Raw genomic sequence first — 12,951 nt, 5'->3', positions numbered from 1 at the left:
GATTATTAAATCATAAGTTCCATAATAAGGGATTTGACATTAAAAAAAAAAACTCTTTTTGAAATCTTAGTGAAATATGTCCTCTATGTTTTCTTGAAGATAAACAAAAGATTTAGGAAACATTAAAGGTTTTAGCCTTTTAGGCTTTGATTACAATTCTTTTGTCCTCTTATTTTCTTTACACTCTTTTAAGATTAGTTTTCTTCATGTTCTTGAATTTGTTTTGGACAAATATTGTCTTTTACCTAACTTAATTTGTGCCATCTGTTGGGAAACATAATGGTGAATTAAATAAACTTCTATATAGGTTGTCCCCCAAAAGAAAAGAAAAATCAACCTAGATTGGATATTGTATAGTTAATACAAATCACCATTTTGTAGCAAGATTAAGATCAAATGGGACAATTTTATTAATTAGAAAACTGGATTATCAAACTATAAATATAGCACAAACAGAACAAGTTTGTATCTCGATATATCCCAATAGAGAAGGGAAAATCTCCCTTCACCTTCGACTCAATTTTGTTGTTTGAGGCGTAAGCTACTAGTAAAAGCCTTAACTCTATTCTTTACAAGTTTATATTTCTCTCTTTTGGTAGTTTATCGATTAATCAATCTGATATTTTGTTAATTTGAAGAAAACAATGGAGAACGATCAACAAGGATCGTACTTGAGAGATGAGGATAAGGAAGAGATGGAGAAAAGGATCAGAACCGTTGTCATTGATTCGAATCTAGTTTTATCTAATTCAACTTGTGGTATTTGCCGTACGGCTGAAGATGAATATATTAAGGTTTATGATGATCATAACAATGATGGTGAGGGTGATGGTGATGGTGATGGTGATGGTGATGAGGATGAGGATGAGGATGCGGATGCGGATGAGGACGAGGACGAGGACGAGGACGAGGATGATGATGATGATGATGATGATGATGATGATGATGATGCTGATGATGCTGATGATGATGAAGATGATGATGACGAGGATGACGATGAAGATGAGGATGATGATGATGATGATGATGATGAAAATGATGAAGAGTGCGATGATGAATATGATAGTCATCGTTTAATCTCCACACCCTATTGTACTCACAAGTTCTGCAAAACTTGTTGGAGGGAGTACCTAGAGACAAATTTCTACTCTCTGGAGGAAAACTTAACCGTAATCTCATGTCCTGATCAAGATTGTGGAGCTTCGGTTAGACTAAAAACGATTGAGAAACTAGGAGTACATGATCAAGACATGTACTTGAGTTATGTTATGAGAGTTTACATTGAGAATGAGAGCAAACAGCTCCCTGCACCGGATGACAACTAGGCCATTATATTTGACCAAATTTGAATTTACTCAAAAGGAAAATTTGGTTCTTCTTTTATGAAATGCATTTATTCCATTTTTTTATTTTATTTTTAAATTATCGAGGATGTCGAGCTGATCAGTGTAATAGTCTTTCAAAACTTATATATATGAAACATCATGTTCTTGCCATTAAAAACATTATTTACAGTCAAATGATTGAATCTTTTTATGATTAAGACTCGAAAATCTTTTCTCTTATTACCATGATAAGTTTTTAACCATACATTATAGTTTTGTTTTTACTTTGTCATAGATTTAAATTCTATATATAACAAAAACAAAATTCGCGCCACAAATCTATTTCGTCCCATATATCTATTTCGTGCCAAAAAATTTCAAATAAAAATTGTGATTCTTTTCTACTTTGTATAAATTTAATGTTACTAAATAATTTTTAAATATATATAAAAATTTCACATTTTGTGACTATACCTATTTTGCGCCATTTATATTTATGCCAATTATTGAATTTAGTCCAAATAGTAGAAGGAAGACTCTAGTCTCTAGATATGGTCTTCTAAAACTATGATAAGTTTTCAACCACTTAAGTACCATAATTGATTATTGACATATCGTATAAATTTAATTAATATTACTAAATAGTAAATAATTAAGTATATAAAAATTTAAATTTTGCTCCAATATATATTTAGTGATGAATAACAATATAATAAATGATTTTGGTCATATTTTATTTAATTATGTAACAACGTAAAATTTCTTAATTAAAAAGATATCATTATCAAACTTTATGCTGTCAAAAATCTTTTTTATCAAACATTATGTAATAGCGAAAACATAATAATTTTGTAGCTTGACGATATCCCCAATTCCCCCGTTGGAGAGTGAAAAATGGCAAACCCTAGACGATAATTAGCTATCTCCACCTTCGATTCAATCTTGTTGTTTCTGGCGCAAGCTACTAGTAAGCCTTAACCCTATTTCTTTACAAGTTTATCTTCTCTAGCTCTTTACTAATTTATCGATTTGTCTTTCTGATTTTTGTTTTGTCATTTTCAAGAAAACAATGGAGTACGATGGACGGAGACCCTACTCTGTTCTAACGAGAAATGAAATTACCGTAAAGATGAAGAAACAGATCAATGAAATCTCTGACATCTTCTTCATATCAAACTCCGATGCGACCGTACTTCTTATGTATCTCCGATGGGACTCGCTTCGTGTTTCAGAGCGTTTAGGTGAAAACAAGGAGAAATTATTGATGGATTCAGGTTTGAAATCAGTCATGATCGATCCCAGTCCAGATTCATCTAGCGAGATTAGCTTGGAGACTGATGTTTATGAGTTTGATGGTGATAATGATTTAATCTCCATGCCCTTTTGTTCTCACAAGTTCGACTCAAAATATTGGAGAGAGTATCTTGAGAAGAATTTCTACTATGTGGAGAAAATCCAAACCACAATCTCTTGTCCTGATCAAGATTGTCGATCTGCGGTTGGACCAGACACGATTGAGAAACTAACAGTACGTGATCAAGAGATGTACGAGAGGTACATTTGGAGATCTTACATTGAAGGAAACAAGGTATTGATGATCAAACAGTGTCCTGCACGGAATTGCGATTATGTTATTGAGTTTCATCAAGAGAATGATGATGATGATGAGTATAGTTTAAACGTGGTGTGTATCTGTGGTCATATCTTCTGTTGGAGATGCAGACTTGAGTCACACAGACCAGTGAGTTGTAACAAGGCCTCTGATTGGTTGTGTAGTGCCACAATGAAAATATCAGATGAATCATTTAGCCTTTATCCGACCAAAACCAAGACAGTGACTTGCCCTCATTGCCTCTGTTCTCTGGAGTCTGATACAAAAATGCCCCAGTTCTTGACTTGTGTCTGCAGGTTTCACCCTAATTTTGACAATTACATAGAATTGGATTTCTCTGTTTAAGTCTTGATCCTTACTCTTTTGTGTTATCTTGCTTTAGGCTTCGTTTCTGTTCGAGGTGTTTGCGGTCAGAGGAAGCCCACAAAATTGAAGCAGTAGACTCTGGATTCTGTATTAAAACAGAAGTGGGGATTTTATGTGAGGATCGCTGGAACGTGTGTCAGAAGTTACTGGAGCAAGCCAAATCCGATCTAGAAGCTTTCGAGGAAACCAACATCAAGAAACCGAGTGACTTATTAAGGGAGCAAGACATTATGATTATAAGAGAAGGGTTGATGTTGATTGTTCAATGCAGACGAGTCCTTAAATGGTGTTGTGTGTATGACTATTTCCACACAGAGTATGAGAACTCGAAGGAGTATCTACGATACCTCCAAGGAAATGCAATCGCCACGCTCCAGAGTTACTCAAACACTTTACAAGAGCAAAAAGATATCGTCCTCGCTGCAGCTACTTATGAAGAGTGTACTTTCTTCAGACATACGATACCTACTGCGACAAGCAACATTGGTAACTACTTTTATGATTTTATGAAAACTTTACAAGATGGTTTGGTCGATGTAAAGGTGAAGTCATACAACGGCGGGACTGGTCCTTTCTGGTACTGTGATCGCTGCACGTATGCAAACACTTGGGAGGATAATGAGTGTGAGATGTGCTATGATGATAGTGCCTCTCTTGTGGGAGAGATAAGTGATTTGTTTCTTAACAAAGTTTCTTAAAAACACGAGGGAGGCATGAAACTTTCAACTTGTATATTTTACAATTGTTTTGCTCTGCAATATAATAATCGAGACTTGTTTCTTAAACATTTTTGGACAAATAATGTTTTTTTTTTCCCAACTTCACACGTCCTCTTTTGGGAATCTTCACGCCACCACCTTGACGCTTCTTCAATAATTTCCACCACTCTGTTTTCTTGGCATCACTCTTCAGCTGATGCTTTTGTTTTTTTGAGTGTTTTCTGTGTCTCACCAACCCTTCCACTAGCGCATGAAAGTGGCCACCTTGATGTTGCTGCTTATGTGTAGTAAGACCTTTGGATTCTGACATCGGTCTTTTCCTCTCTTTTGATTTCTCTTGGTGCTTATGGTGAAATTTACTCTGCAACTTATTCCAAGCTGATGGCTTTTCCTTGTCGTGGTGATGATGATGGTGGTGGTGGTGGTGATGATGGTGAAATATTTGTCCTATCTTATTCTTTATCCTTTTAAACCGCCCCATTACATTTCTTCTCTGTTTTCCAGGTTCTCTTGATGTGTCCCTGTCTGTATGCGGAGGAGAAGTGCTGACTTCAGAGACAGAGTCATCATTCTGTGGTGGATATGATGATTCTGACTTAGACTCGGTGTCATTCTCTGCTTGAGTTTCCCACTCCGAGCCAGAGCTTGACCCTGTTTCCCCAGAGTATTCTTGACTAGTTGAAACTTCTTCGTCTTCCGACTCAGAACCTGTCGCAGACGGTGTTTGGTCAGCTTCTGTTTCAGAAGAATCATCATCAAACGTTTCGGTTTCTTGATCCATCAAAGTAGGTTTCATAATCGGCATCTTTTGTGACGCTCTATTACTTTGATTTGGCTTCTTGAAACCACTCACAGCACGAGGCGGTAATGGCTGCGGTGGTGACGTAACCCGAACTAACTGATCATTATAAGGGAAAGTTACTTCTGCACCACTAATCACACTTTTCTGACTCACCGTCATGTAATTGCTTCTTAAACAAGGCATAGAAGCTTGACTGTTTTGTCTACACTCTTCAGTGGGAGGAGTTACAAAGGACTTGACAGACCTTGTTCTTTCATCAGAGTCAACACGACTAGAAACGAAACTTAAAGCGGAGAGTTGTGTATCGATTTGCTCTATTGCATCAACGACTTCTTCTGTCAAAACATCCTTACTAGGATTGCTCCGAATCTGATCAACTCTCAGATCTCTCTGCAATGTTCCTTTCGCCTCCAATGGTTTACTAACTCGCGTAATATGAGAACCATTGATCTGAGACAACATTGCAGGTGGCGTCGTCTCAGAAGAATCCGCCACGTTCGACGGCTTTGCACCGTGTAAAACCGTTTTAGGAAACACACGTAATTGTGTTGCAAGTAACTGTAACAAAATTTAAAATTATAGTAACCAAAATTCAGAAACATGAAACATGTGAAAACAGAGTATTTACTCGATAGAATATTGACGGTTACTTACGTTTGATTGTGTAACAAAGTGTTCGTGGGAAGCAAAATCGAGCAATCGCTTTAATAAAAACTGAGTGTTGTCGTCCAACTGCGAATAGAAGATTCCTAATGTTAGATTACTCGATGATATAGAAATATGATTCTGAGGTTGAAGATGAAAATTACAGAGAAATTAAACTTACCTTATATGCCTCAGGAATATATTCGTTCCTTGCATTTGCTACGAGAAGACTGTATAATCTTCTCAGAGATTGAAGATTACGCTCTACGTTATTGGGCTCCATTGAAAATAATTCAGAAAAGAACGAAGAAGAAGAAGAAAGAAGAAGAAGGAGAAGGAGATTTTCAGACAGAGTAAAGAAGAATATGAAGAAGAAGCAGAGAGATGCGAGTAATGGAGTGGAAACAAATTAACCGAATTGCTTTCGTGTCTGAAAAGCAACGTTGGTTCGTCTTCGTCAAACACCAAAACGACACCGTTTACGAAATAGTTGTAAATCACATTGGTTGATTATGTTCCATTTAAATAATTCGAGGTTTGTTGACAAAATAAAAATAAAATCTGAGGTTGTTTTTGTAAATTCCGATATTCCATTTTCAGATAAGATTTTTTTTTTTTTTTTCCTGACTGATTCATCGTTTACTTACGAGTCTTCATGGACAAAAGAACTTGATGATAGACTTTTTTTTATAAAAATACAAATTAAACTGACTTTGCTCGTATAAAAAAGCTTACCAACTTTTTGAAATTCTAAGTTACTCCTCAAGTCTACCTAAACTATTTAACACACCCAAATAAAGCAATAGTCAACACTGTATACTTGGTAGCGTAGTTCATATATATACACTCGCAAATCACGTCCAATCTCGCTTCTTTCATGAAAATAACAATCAATCACAATCTGTGAATTTACAATATGTAAAACCTCAATAAAAGGTCCTTTTCAATTACGTGTAGATGTGTAAATAGCATTTCAACTTGACGAGACTTTTAATATTGAGGAGAAGCCATCCATTCCATATCATCATATTCACGTGCAAAGATTTCTTTTGTTCTTTGGTTTAACCCTTATTTTTCTCTTCCTTTTTCACCTCAGTTAAAATGGAAGACAAATGAAATGATCATATGTCAATGGTTATGGTTTATATACTGATTTAAAGGTTGCAAAAAATCATACACTGAACTCAAAGATGTGAAAAATGGAACAATTCACAAATTACAAGATTTACTCCCTCGATCTTATTTATATATCCTCCAAGATGCCTTAACAGATTGTGTTTCCAAAGTTAATAATATTAGCGCTAAAGAATCAGTAAATAAAATGCCTCTGAAAGTGTATAAAAAACAAGATTTGCATGCATAGATCCAATCCAGATTTCTTTTGTTCGTGTTTTTTTTTTTAGTAAAAAGAACAGCTACTGCGTGCAAATAAAGATTAGAAACGTTTCAAAGTAAATCAAAAGGGGAAACAGTGAAAGATAGAAGAAATAAATAGTTTATATTCTAGGGAACATAATTCTAGCTATTCAAAGAGTTTGTCAATGGTTATATATAAGAATTAACACTGTAACATGGTTTTAGCAAAAAAAAAAAAAAACACTGTAACATGGTTATACTCTAGATGGGCCAAAAAGCTTCTGAAACATATATAGGTTTTGAATGGGGTGAGAACTGAGAAGTGATATAAAATGTGAAAAGATTTTCTGAAAAATGCGATAAAATAGGTTGAGGGGAATGAAGCCTGGTCCGAGAATCATTTAGAGTTTTGAGTTGGGTTAACGAATTACTCTCCATGACCTCGAGCCAAACAACATTCCTCTAAACCCTAAATCGCTTCACTATAAGAAGAATAAGATGAAGAGGACAAGAATGTAAGCAACTTTATGTAAGTAAAAAAGAAGAAGAAGAAGGAAGCATGTGACAGGGCAAAGAGACCCAAGTAGTCTCTTCTATTTATAGAGAGGACAAAAGATCTAAGCCCTAGATTTTTCTTCTGCATTTTTTTACATCGATTTAGTAACTTTGGTTTAATAGGTTTTGGTTAATTTTGGTTATTGTCTTTATATGGTGTGTGTAGGGTTACCTAAAATAGAACTTTACAGTGTAGTCGAGACTCGAGAGTGGTAAAATCCGACATACTTCGAGTTAGTACATTCAAAGTTCAAACCATTTCCATGACTAGATTCAATCTCCTTTTTAAGAAAATATCTACAATTGTCTTTAATTGTTTCTTGTGTATATTTAATTTCAGTCATTTCCGAGGCCAACAGCAATCTTCCTCTTATTTAAAATCTCTGTCAAGTCTCCAAAAGCTTTTATCAGAAGGAAAAAGTCTCCAAAAGACACATGTTGTAATATATACATCAAGGATTGAGTGTTTGTCTTTAGTACCATATACGAAGTAATGAAAATTCATAGTTTGAACAATTTTGTTGTAGTTTCTAGACCGAATATTATTGATTTCTACTGCAAAAGTTACATGCTGTAGTTATAGGATCATTTTTCCTTTCTGAATATAAGTGTCTAATTCACAATTTAAAATAAATAAAATATTATACATAATGGTAAATGTGCATATAATATGTCTAATGGTATTGAATGCAAGACAAGTACCTTCCTCTCGATTTATTATTACCTTATTATTGCTTTTGGCTCCACCTCAACGACTTACTAAATTTTGTCTTTTTTTTAGTTATAAATTAAAGTAGTATGATTTACATTTCTTTTTTTTACCAAGTCATGTATATACTAATACTAATACTGGTTAGAAATGTTTTTTTTCAATGTTATAGGTTTTATACTAGTAACAAAATCTATCTATACTAATATGAATCATGGTTGATATATCTACTATATTTTGAATATCATCCCACTTTTTCACATGATAACTCTTTTTTTTTCAACATGTAAAATATGCATACATATTTTTTTTTGTAGGGAGTAAATATGCATACATATAGCTTGTAACATTGTCTCCCTATTGATTGCGTATTTAATAAAATTTTGCATATAAAATTTTTTTTTTGGGGACCCGTTGTTTGTTATTTAGGGTACGTCTGAGAGGCTCAGGAGAAATACCGAAGAACACGTCATAACAAACCAAAGAGATAGAAAAGGAAAACGAAGATCTGGACGTTCATTCATAGTTGAATCGGACGGTGGAGAAGAAAGTTACCTGGGAACCGGACATGTCGGTGTCAGCGGAAACCAAGCACCAAGAACCGAGAAAAACAGCCCGGTTTACGAGGAAGTTAGAAAGGAGTTCTCTTTTTCACTGACCGCTTACGTCTGTCTCCGGTCCCATTCCTTGCCTCATCCTTCATTTAACGCACCCAAAGTACACAACACCAAAATTAACAATCTGTATTTTAATACCAGAGGATCTAGAGTTTAAGAATAAATCTTAATCCATGAAAGTTCTGTTCTTATGAATCTACACTCTGAATCCATGTCACTACAACAAAAACATCTAGATTTGTTTTGTTCTGTCACTGTATCATCCCTTCCAATAAATCACTAGTCTAATAATTTCATGAGATACATAGACTGGACAATTAGTTTTCTTGATAGTACATCATTTACAATCTAGAAACAAGAATACTCGACGTGCAGAAAAAAACAAGAATACTCGACGTAAAATTAGCCATAAACAATGTCACAAGTGGGGTAAATTGTTAGAATACAAAAGTTGAAGGTAAAATTGAAAAACCAACTAAACTTCAAGGACTGGATTCAGAAGTTTATAATTTTTACGGGACACACACGAAACGACGACGTATGTAGAAAAACAGAGCAAACACTGCCACCATAACAACCATGATCATCATTATCATACGAAAATAACCAAATTCATATATATACAAAACACAACTAGTTATGTATATCATATCATCTATTACACAAATCAACGTTGTGTGTTTGCTTCGTTTTCCCCACCTGGTTCAATACAATTAGCAGCTTAAAATACTTTCTAAGTTTATCTTCTGTAATGCAAGTTTGTTTTCATAGATATCTTTCTCTCTCTGTTTCTTCTTCATCTTGCTGTCGATAATCGGATAGATTCTTGATCAACGGTGGTTTCTTCTTCATCCCAAGTAGCCGGTAAAGTCGGAAGCAACAATGCTTCTTTGTTCCTAACTTCTTCAAGTTGTTCCCATTCAGTCCATTTCTCAGCCAAACCACCAGTCCCTTGAAGCATTTTGACCACTTCAGACATCGCTGGTCTATCTTCTGGTGAGCCTTGTGTGCAGAGAAGAGCCACTTGAACGATTGTTTCAACTTCTTTGGAGTCATATGTAGTCAAATTGCTATCAACAATGTCTCTAAGTCTCTGTTCTCTAAGCAACTTCTTTATCTGTTTCATACACATCCAACAACTTAAGATTAGTTTCAAGTCTTTTCAGATAGAAGAAAGCATGTAAAAGAAGTCAATCTTACATGATCAAGCAAGAGAATATTTTCCTCTTCTTCCAAGCGTGAAAAATCGATTGCGCGCTGACCAGTAACAAGCTCAAGAAGCGTTATACCGTAACCAAAAACATCGGTTTTTTCAGATGATTTTCCTGTGCAGAGATACTCTGGCGCAATGTGACCCATTGTGCCTCGGACTTGAGTTGTGACATGAGTCAGAGATGTGTCCACAAGCTTAGCTAAACCGAAATCTCCAAGAACTGGCTCAAAATTGTTGTCTAAAAGTATGTTTGCAGCCTTGAGATCGCGGTGTATGATCTTCGGGTTACAATGTTCGTGTAGATACTCTAAACCGTGAGCTGAACCAAAAGCTACACGCTTCCTTGTTGGCCAGTCTAATCCTTCCTCTCCCGCTTTCAAATCTACAATGTCACATATGTACACACACATTATAGAATCTATTATTTGGTTAAGTGATAGAGAAGCTAAGTATATATACCTCTTAGTCGATATGCAACACTAAGATTTTCCATGTATGGATAAACAAGGATTCTCTCAGAGGAAGTTGTGCAGAAGCCAATAAGGCGTAAGAGATTTTTATGAACCGCAACGCTTATGAGCTGAATCTCTCTTTGGAAAGCAGCTTCTCCTCCAGGACTGAAGTAATCCGCAAGGCGTTTCACTGCAACTTTTGTTTTGTCTGGAAGCAAACCTCTGTATACTTTACCAAATCCTCCTTGTCCTATCAAATTGCTCTCGTTGAAACTATCTGTTGCGAGCTGGATTTCACGTAAAGAGAATCGTTTTAGTTGTCCAAAGGAAATCTTCCTGTCATCTTCCCCTGCATTTTTTAAGGAAAAAGGATATTGGCTCAAGAGTTCATATTGATCTAATGAGATGTTTGACTATAAGTATATGTAACTTCTTACCAGCTACATCAAAAAAGATGTCGTATTTGGTTCTGCGGACGCGATGGTGATGATACATAACCATTGCTCCAAGGAATAAGATTATAGAAGCAACACAACTTGCAGTCAAAGTAATGTCTCTCAGCTTTTTCTTGGAGGATGTGACTGAACATAAAGATACTAAGTTAAGTCTTTCTGTTTGTATGTGAATTGGAGAAAGAAGAAATAATTAAGAACCTGGAAGACGAGAACTTGAAGAACAAGGCTGATTCAAACTTTTACCGCATATAAGCTGAGTTCCTGAAAAACTGCAGAAAAATCACAAAAACGTGATTATAGTACTGACAAGTCACTGTGACTAATTAGGTAGATTCATGAGGAAAATAGTTTTTTTTACTCGAATGTTGGGATTGAGAAGAATTGTGTTGGGATGCTTCCTGTTAAATTATTGGATGAGAGATCCCTGTGAATTAAATTTCAATGTTTTATCTTAGCCAAACGCTCTCACAGAGTCACATTTCAAAGATTGTTCCTAAAGAGTTTTTGAGTGGACTTACAAGTGCTTTAGATTCGAGAGCTGACTCCAGCTCGCTGGTATCGATCCGCTGAAACTATTCACTGATAGGTTTAAAGTCTGTAGATTAACCATGTTCCCAAGAGAATCTGGTAAGGCACCAGATAAACTATTGTTCTGTAACTCTCTGCATCAAGAACAATTACTATGAGTAATGGAACCTAAAAAGAAACTTGTAATGGAATTGGTTTATGATCTCTTACAAGGTAACCAAGAACTTCAGTTTTGTAATAGCTGGAGAGAGTGTTCCTGTGAATCCACTCGAGGCAAGATTTCTACAGATTGATACAAAACAAGTTTTTCAACATGATGAGAAATCTTGGTAACTAAAACTTGAGAAGTGATCTTTAAGAGTACTTACAGAGCCACAACACTCTGGCCTCTGCAGGTAACATAAGACCAACTATAGCAAGGGCTCACAAAATCGCGTGTCCATTTTAGACGATTGCTCGAATCATTAAGCGAATCTCTGAGCTGCAACAGAGCTCCTCCTAGCAAATGAATCAAGAAGCGAGTTAATACTACAAGATCATTAATGATTTATAAACAAAGGCTAATTATATATAGACCTTCGATATCTGGTTGAGTTGTTGACGAAGTGATTCCCACAAAAGCTAAGGCCATGAAACATTGTAAGATCAATTTCTGATTGTTCCATCTAAAGCAATTTCTTTGAATGAATCCTCGAAGAGGATCATGGAAACTTTCACCGTTCCCTGCAGTTTATTAAATCAGTCAATCTCAGTTTAAACAGCTTTTCTTTTCTGCTGCAGAATCTATAGTCTAAATTGCAGCAAATCGATGGAGAAAGTTAACTTACTATACAAGAAACACATAACTTGTGTGATCAAACTATGTTAACTAAACATAAGAAAGCAAAGAAAAGAAAAGACCGATTTGTGGGTCTAATTATGTCTTAAAAACTAACAGCTTTGATTGCTTTCTGATGTGAAACATTGTCAGATCAATCCATAACTCCTCTATCAGAGCTCATTTGAACCGAAAACATTAAGAAAAATGAAAGCTTATAAGTATCAAGAACAACAAAATTTATAATTCTGTCTTTGACTCTTTGCTTTGATGATCAAAAACCTCTCCGTTTCACCTAAATATGTACCAAATATTTTGTAACTCGAAACTAAAAGAAACAATAAAGTTATGTAAAATAAACAACAAAAACCAAGAAACCTAATTAATATACAATGGAGAAAGATAGGCATTAAAGTATAAGTAAAACAAAGCTTTTAAATACCCGAGTGAGCCATAGAGGAGCTGAAAACACTCTAAACGGAAGAGAACGAAAACATGGGGTTGAAGAGAGAAATGGAGGATTTGTATAATAATGAAGCCAATAAAAGCAACAATAATGTAAAATCATCTAAAGAAAGAGAAGTTAGTGCTTATAAAGGACCCACAAAAGGTATTTTTCATATTTTTATCTCTATGATGTAAAAAGAAGATGAAGAAATGCTGCTTTGAGAGAAAGAGAATCCCACTAAGTTGAAACATCTTTGATTTCTTAATGGAGGTGTATTTTTCCATCTTCTTTTGCTTCTTTATTTTGGGTGAGATCTCTTTTGCAAGTGTGTA

At 35.2% G+C, this 12,951-nt stretch overlaps 4 protein-coding genes and 1 non-coding gene across 8 annotated transcripts; 2 read left to right on the top strand and 3 right to left on the bottom strand.

The window, feature by feature from the left end:
• Window positions 1–644: 644 nt before the first annotated feature.
• Window positions 645–1,325, top strand: AT5G63740 (RING/U-box superfamily protein; the record flags this gene model as incomplete). Its single annotated transcript, NM_125769.1, has 1 exon — window positions 645–1,325. One exon carries the CDS (start codon window positions 645–647, stop codon window positions 1,323–1,325), a length of 681 nt encoding a protein of 226 aa, NP_201179.1.
• Window positions 1,326–2,394: 1,069 nt separating this feature from the next.
• Window positions 2,395–4,001, top strand: ARI14 (IBR domain-containing protein; the record flags this gene model as incomplete). Its single annotated transcript, NM_125768.1, has 2 exons — window positions 2,395–3,233; window positions 3,320–4,001. The coding sequence occupies 2 exons, from the start codon at window positions 2,395–2,397 to the stop codon at window positions 3,999–4,001; spliced, it is 1,521 nt and encodes a 506-aa protein (NP_201178.1).
• Window positions 4,002–4,083: 82 nt separating this feature from the next.
• On the bottom strand, window positions 4,084–5,822 carry KPL (kokopelli; the record flags this gene model as incomplete). The annotated part of the gene is made up of 3 exons (NM_125767.2): window positions 5,651–5,822; window positions 5,479–5,556; window positions 4,084–5,382 (listed from the first exon to the last, which is right to left on the bottom strand). Exons 1-3 carry the CDS (start codon window positions 5,750–5,752, stop codon window positions 4,084–4,086), a joined length of 1,479 nt encoding a protein of 492 aa, NP_201177.1. The 5' UTR covers window positions 5,753–5,822.
• A 1,359-nt stretch (window positions 5,823–7,181) lies between these two features.
• On the bottom strand, window positions 7,182–7,303 carry MIR166g. The gene has a single exon (NR_143369.1). It is a non-coding gene; the product is annotated as a microRNA ath-MIR166g precursor (primary transcript).
• Window positions 7,304–9,077: 1,774 nt separating this feature from the next.
• Window positions 9,078–12,723, bottom strand: AT5G63710 (Leucine-rich repeat protein kinase family protein). 4 transcript variants are annotated; one of them, NM_125766.3, is made up of 11 exons: window positions 12,614–12,723; window positions 11,931–12,077; window positions 11,723–11,852; window positions 11,565–11,636; window positions 11,345–11,488; window positions 11,185–11,250; window positions 11,025–11,095; window positions 10,809–10,952; window positions 10,379–10,720; window positions 9,907–10,301; window positions 9,078–9,823 (listed from the first exon to the last, which is right to left on the bottom strand). In NM_125766.3, exons 1-11 carry the CDS (start codon window positions 12,624–12,626, stop codon window positions 9,503–9,505), a joined length of 1,845 nt encoding a protein of 614 aa, NP_568977.1. In that variant the 5' UTR covers window positions 12,627–12,723; the 3' UTR covers window positions 9,078–9,502. The 4 variants fall into 4 exon arrangements, with proteins under 4 accessions (NP_568977.1, NP_001330852.1, NP_001330850.1 ...); NM_001345605.1 differs by lacking the exon at window positions 12,614–12,723 and adding an exon at window positions 12,290–12,591 and having other exon boundaries at window positions 9,159–9,823; NM_001345606.1 differs by lacking the exon at window positions 12,614–12,723 and adding an exon at window positions 12,182–12,590 and having other exon boundaries at window positions 9,270–9,823.
• Between the last annotated feature and the right edge of the window lie 228 nt (window positions 12,724–12,951).

Source organism: Arabidopsis thaliana, chromosome 5, assembly GCF_000001735.4.
Source record: "Arabidopsis thaliana chromosome 5, partial sequence".
Taxonomy (NCBI): Eukaryota; Viridiplantae; Streptophyta; class Magnoliopsida; order Brassicales; family Brassicaceae; genus Arabidopsis; species Arabidopsis thaliana.
Note: the sequence above shows the minus strand (reverse complement) of the source record. Positions and strands in the feature narration are given on the sequence as shown.